Raw genomic sequence first — 6,090 nt, 5'->3', positions numbered from 1 at the left:
ATTTCATGTTATATACATATTTTTGTACTTTTAAAATTAAAACTTTTATCGTTGGTTCAAACGGTATTTGTTTGGAGCTAAGTAAATTCGTCTATTTTTTTTCATCCTCTAAGAAATGAATAACTTAAATATCTCCTGATGGAAAAAAAATATTCTAAGCATTGACCTAGAAGGTCAATGATTCTAAGCCTAAAATAAAATTTCGTTTTGGCTCAAATACTATCCGCGAAGAATTAATAATTTATACTCTTTGGAACCATTGTTCTCTTTAAAAAGAAAAAATTAAAAAAACAACAACGAACCAAACCTCACCTCTCAACCAAACCAATTTAGAACAAAAAATATGAAATTTAATCTAATTAAAGTTACTCACGTCGTTAATACCTAATTGAACAAATGTAGACAACAAGACAGATAAATTAAAACAGTAAATTACAATAGATTCATCGACTTTTTTGTGCACGCCTGTTTCTCCCTTAAAGCTATGCGTTCATTGGTCAGAGCCGTTCGATTTGGGGTTATACGTCCAATAATATATAATGATGTAAAACCACAAAATGGAACAATTTATAAATTTGGCCAACCATCAAGCACATATTCAGACAATGACGATGGCAATAATAACCCTCCGGTCGATTATACGTGTTATGATGTAAGTCTTTATATTTATTATTAGTCGCAATTGTATTACCGTACACCTCAAGGAATAAATTAACAATTTCGTTTAAACTTTCCTAAATTAATAAGTATAAATGTACTATCATCTTACACAATATTACTCCGAAAAAACTTTGTTTCATTTCTATTCACTTTTTAACCGACTTCAAGAAAAGGGAGGTCCTCGATTCGACTTTGGTTTTTTTTGTATGTATGTTACGCTATAACTAACTAAAAATTTGTGAACCGTTTTTGGTGATTCTTTTTTTATTGGAGAGAGTGTACCTCAGATGTGGTCACATTTAAATTTGTAGAAAATATTCCACCTCTAAGGGTGGTAAACTAGGGCATGAATGACTTTTGAGGTCAGCTTTTTTAGTATTCTGTACTGGGATTACGTGGAATTAATTCAATTATGAACTAGTAGAACAGTAAATTCTCTTCCTATGGATACAGGACAAAGGACGCCCTTAAGTGTTCTGAACTGAGTGATCTGAACGATAATCAGGATATCTAAAAAGAGCGTAGGACGTTAGCGGTACGGAGTAATATGGTTGCCCGCAGGTTTGCTCGATGCTTATACGAAGTTAAAATCACACTATTTGAAGCGTACAACCAATCTTTATACTCGAGCAGCCTGTGGGTGAGGTATACGAAACGTGCCTATAGCGCCCTGCGCGTTCAATGTAACAACGCATTTAGAGTGCTGATGGGACTTCCAAGCTGGTGCAGTGCCTCCGGCCATGTTTGCTGAGGTTCAAGCGGTCAGCTTCCAGGCCGCAATGCGGAAAAAAGAATGTCTCGCTGTTGAGTCGCGTGAGGCAAAGTCCCAAAAGTATTCTAAGTGCAATAGCGGAAAGGTTTGACGGTCCAATTGTTGAATTCTGGATAGTGCAAATTAAGGGCGTAGCCCAGTTTATAGTATACTTATAAATAAGGTCTGCATTGTATTACACTAACCTTGTTTTTAAATTCTCGTACTAACATACTATGGATATTTTTAATAAACCGAAATAAGAATTATTATCATTATACATATATACCTTTTAATAAACGCTGTAATTTTGTATCACTGTAAGGTAAAGTTTGCTGTTGTTATCATTATCACCTATCTTTTCAGTGTCGTAAGTTTAGCCACCGCTTACCTGCCAATTGTACATACTTACCGTTTGAATGCTTCAGAGGAATCCCTTCTGGTGTATTCAGAACTACTGCTGGAGAGGTGAGTACGTGCAGTCGCCATTAATATGTATAAGTTACACGTATTAATGTTCTTTTTTCATTGAACATGTGCCGTTACGGATCGTTACTTTAGCAAACCACTCCACAATTTCATTGAATATTTCTGATAAAAATCGAGTTGAAATTGTGTATACATATAGAAATGCAAGTGACTGTTATTCTTTATAAGTCGTGTTAAATAATAATTGTGAAACCAAAAAAAATAGTATCCAAAATAAAAACAAAGACATAAATAAATATATAAAACAATTTTGCAAAAACGGACAAATTTTTTTATTCTTCTCCCGACATTTCGTAACGATTTCGTCGTCCATCGTCACAGGATGACCAGTGGCAATGTGAACTGCCTTTTTATAACTGCTGTTATAAACATTAAGCACTGGATTCCATGTACTGGAACGTTTTTGCTCAATTTCAGGACTAAACCTGAGATGTGGGTTATAGTCTACAGCGCATGATCGACATTGATCGACCTTGAAACTAAAAATGTCGCGAGAAGAATAAAATCGCACATAATATTAGTATTTTTTGTTTTTGGATTTTCTTATTTCCTCAATTTTGAATTACGACAGTATTTGGTTTCATGTGTGAACTGTCATCAGTAGCAGTGGAGCTCCTTTTGAAAAAGTTCGTCCAGAGACGTACTGCCACTGTGCTACGTATTTCTGCCGCTTAGCAGTAATATGAGCATTACTGCGTCCCGGTTTGCAAGGTTAAGGGTAGAGGTGAAACGGATAGGGATTTGTCATATGTGTGTGGATACCGGATATCCATCGAGCACATAGGCCGCATAGCCGGCTATCCGGCCGCCGGATATCTGACCATCTGCCGTAAACACGTCGTGACCGATTTACAGCACGCATTACCGAGATTTGTTGATTAGTGAATTATTGCACTTTCACATTGTTGATTTGATTTGTTGTGGTCACATGGTTTTTATAAAAACGATGGATTTATTCGATAATACGAACATATAAATAACAGAAAAATGTTAACAGTGAAAAAATAAATCGAAAAATTATCAATATTTTAATATCAATACTGTTTGTTTGTTGTGCTGAATGCAAGTTTCTCGCGGTGGAGAAGGCAAAGAGCAGTTACATCATTCTTTGGCTATATTAAAATTTCTAGTTCTTATATATATACGCCTAGCACTTGATACGTCCGTTATTATTTTGTTTCAATTTGATATCATTAATTTGTTTGTGATCTAACTAAAAAAAAAATCTACCTACACGATTCATTATTGTATTTGAAGACAGTTCAAATCGATCGTGATCGCGATCCTTTCAGTTAGGTTTAAAGATTTATTTCTCACTAAGAATTTTCATTCACTTAACATGAGAAAAACTAAATATAGTACAGTTGAAATATTGAACGACAAAGATTGGGTTGATCATCTGGCCATAACAAGTAGTACTTAAAATTTAATATATAAAAATAAAAATTTATAAATAAAAAGTTTGCAGGAATTTATATTGAAAAACTGTCCTCTGAAGCTGATCTAGTTTATGAAAATAAATAGAGCCAAATTTGCCACTAAATGCAGAAAATAATAAGAATAATAATAATAATATAATTCATCCACTATAATTTGCCGTTATTGAAATTTGTGTACTAAATTTACAGACAACGTTATCTAACTTCATAGGTACAAGTAACAAATAAACTGTCAACGATCCTGTAGTTGCTGTTTATTGTATGACTATCATCTTTAATTAATAAATTAATTTATTTGGCGTACTGATTATGAATTTTCTCAGTTTTAAATATCCAGTCGGGTACTGATCCAGCCGGATATTGTTCTACTATCCGGCAGCCGGCCAGATAGTAGAAATAAGCCGGATACGGGATATCCGTTTCATCTCTAGTTAAGGGTGCTGATGAAATTACAGGCACATGGGACTTGTCAACTTATGTCTCAGAGTGACGGGCGCAATGGCAGTGCCCCTATGATCTTTGCGATTTAAAGCTCTGAGTGGCACTGCAACTGTTATGGATAGGCGTGCCGCTTACCACCAGGTGTACGACTTGTTCGTCCCAGCACTTGATATTACAAAAAGAATGTAGTACCGTGGTAAGAAATTTCTAAGTAACTAGTAATGTTCAGTCACTGCAAAACCATGAAAGTCTTTAAATGCATAACGGTTACTTTAAATTCAAAATTAAAGTAACCTTCGTCTTTTTTAATTTAAAAAAAAAAGGGTTTATGAGTACTTATTACGTAATGTGATGCCGTAGTTGATGTCTTTTGTTTGGCAATGAGCTAATATCGATTTGTTTGGTAAAAATAGGTAAAAACCATAAGAAAGGTAAGTAACATTTTAGCAGTACAGTGTAATCATGAACGATTCTACTTGTCCCAGTTCCAGTTTTAAGTTCGCCATCACGTGCTTGTATATTTCATAGCAAATTTCTCCCGTAGTCTATCACCTAATATGCCCGTCATCTATAGATGCGCAGCCGGGCTCCCACCCAAATATAATAGATTTTTTTTAAATGTCTTTGAATGCGGTATTATTATCGACCACATCGCTTAGGCGTCAAACTGGCCCTCTAAACTATGGATTCCTAAATGTTGGATTGGAGAAGCGAAGAACACCGGTGGCCCTTTTATAACTCTCGAACCTTCTTTCTGGCCTACAGAGATTAGGCCCAGGCGCAGACAAGCTCGGCGTCTACAAACAAGCTGAGTACTTCAGTTTCCATCACTCATCATTCTTCGATTTGCATCTGCATCTACAACGTTGCCGACAACCCCAACTTGACTCAAAAAGAAAACCTGTAACTTTTTAGACATATAACATTTGTAAAAAAATTAAAAAGAAATGTAACCTTTAATTAATGTTACCGTAATATTTCCAACAAACAACTTTTTATTTTTAGATATTGTTTTATTTATTTTCATTGAAATTCGAAATAGCAGTGACAATAAAAGACCAAACGTAATAATATACGCAGTATACAAACTTTATCAGCTAATTATAACTACTAGGTAATGCTTTGAGCAAAAATACCTGCACAATGAAAACTTTGGAATTTCGGATTTCTTTTTTGTTTATTCCCAGTTTTTCCATGTACTCAGTTCCACATGGAACAATTGAAACCCAAAAGTTCCATGCATGGAACTACTGGGAATAAATTTAATGTTTTATCTTTATTCCCATTTGTTATATTCAAACGTGGAGAAATTCCTAAAGCTGCACATCATGGTTGTTTTACTATTATTTCTCAAATGCGATTTGGATGGAGGCAAAAAAAATAAATTTGGTTAAAAATAATGATTTACGAAAAATTGTTATCCTCTGTGGTATCCTTGGCTACCGGAAGAGAGAATTAAAGAAGGCTTTAATTATATAAAAACTAATAAGTTATATACATAAGTTTCAAACATTTAATATGGTTAGATTTATATTAGTGTGTGACAATTTGACGGCTTGTGTCGTGTGTATGAAACCGATGCCGTTCTAACGCGTCACGACACTACACGTCAGACAAATGTAAATCAGGCTTTACGCTAGACGTTCCAACTAATAATGTTAAAAACTACCCTAATTATTGCATTTTTTTATTAATAAATTGTGATATTTCTTTTTAGTTTTAAAAGTATGGACAATGTCTAGGTTTCAAATTCTACACGGGAGTCGATAATATTTTTATATGAATAAAGAAGTAAAAATAAAACAGCGTTTTGTTATCGCATGTTCTGTATTTACAGACTCTTTAAAATTTGTAAATTTTGGAAAATAAGTTAATGAACTTCTAAAGATCTGATGAGGAAGAAAAGTCAGGTGTAAAAAAAAGATTAAAATTACATGAAACTAATGGGAATAATTATGACATGTTAAGGTTACATTTGTTCCACATGGAACTGAGTACACGGACCTACTGGGAAAAAAAACATTCTTTTTTCCATTTTCACTATCGAATTTACCGCGTCAAGTGCTTTATAAAATGTAGTAAAAAATTACGTTTTTTCCATGTACAATTCATAACTTTAACAATTATATACCACCACGGCTATGGTTTCGAGTCGAGCTACCATAATACGGAGTTTTTCAACAAGAACTTTATTTTGTAAATCACATAAAACAATAAATTTAGATGAGAATTATTCAAATTGTATTTAAAAAAGTAAGGTTTGGCAATGAAAAATGATATCTGATAAATGTCCACCACGACCACAGTTAC

At 33.9% G+C, this 6,090-nt stretch overlaps 1 protein-coding gene across 1 annotated transcript; it reads left to right on the top strand.

Moving 5' to 3' along the window:
* Positions 1 to 442: 442 nt before the first annotated feature.
* On the top strand, positions 443 to 4,754 carry LOC113230545. Its single transcript, XM_026464538.1, has 3 exons — positions 443 to 652; positions 1,778 to 1,879; positions 4,546 to 4,754. The coding sequence occupies exons 1-3, from the start codon at positions 485 to 487 to the stop codon at positions 4,693 to 4,695; spliced, it is 420 nt and encodes a 139-aa protein (XP_026320323.1). The 5' UTR covers positions 443 to 484; the 3' UTR covers positions 4,696 to 4,754.
* The last annotated feature ends 1,336 nt before the right edge of the window (positions 4,755 to 6,090 follow it).

The sequence above is a fragment of the Hyposmocoma kahamanoa genome, unplaced genomic scaffold, assembly GCF_003589595.1.
Source record: "Hyposmocoma kahamanoa isolate Upper Pololo Valley unplaced genomic scaffold, ASM358959v1 63, whole genome shotgun sequence".
In the NCBI taxonomy this organism is placed as follows: domain Eukaryota; kingdom Metazoa; phylum Arthropoda; class Insecta; order Lepidoptera; family Cosmopterigidae; genus Hyposmocoma; species Hyposmocoma kahamanoa.
The sequence above is the reverse complement of the archived record's forward strand: the minus strand, read 5'-3'. Positions and strand labels throughout refer to the sequence as shown.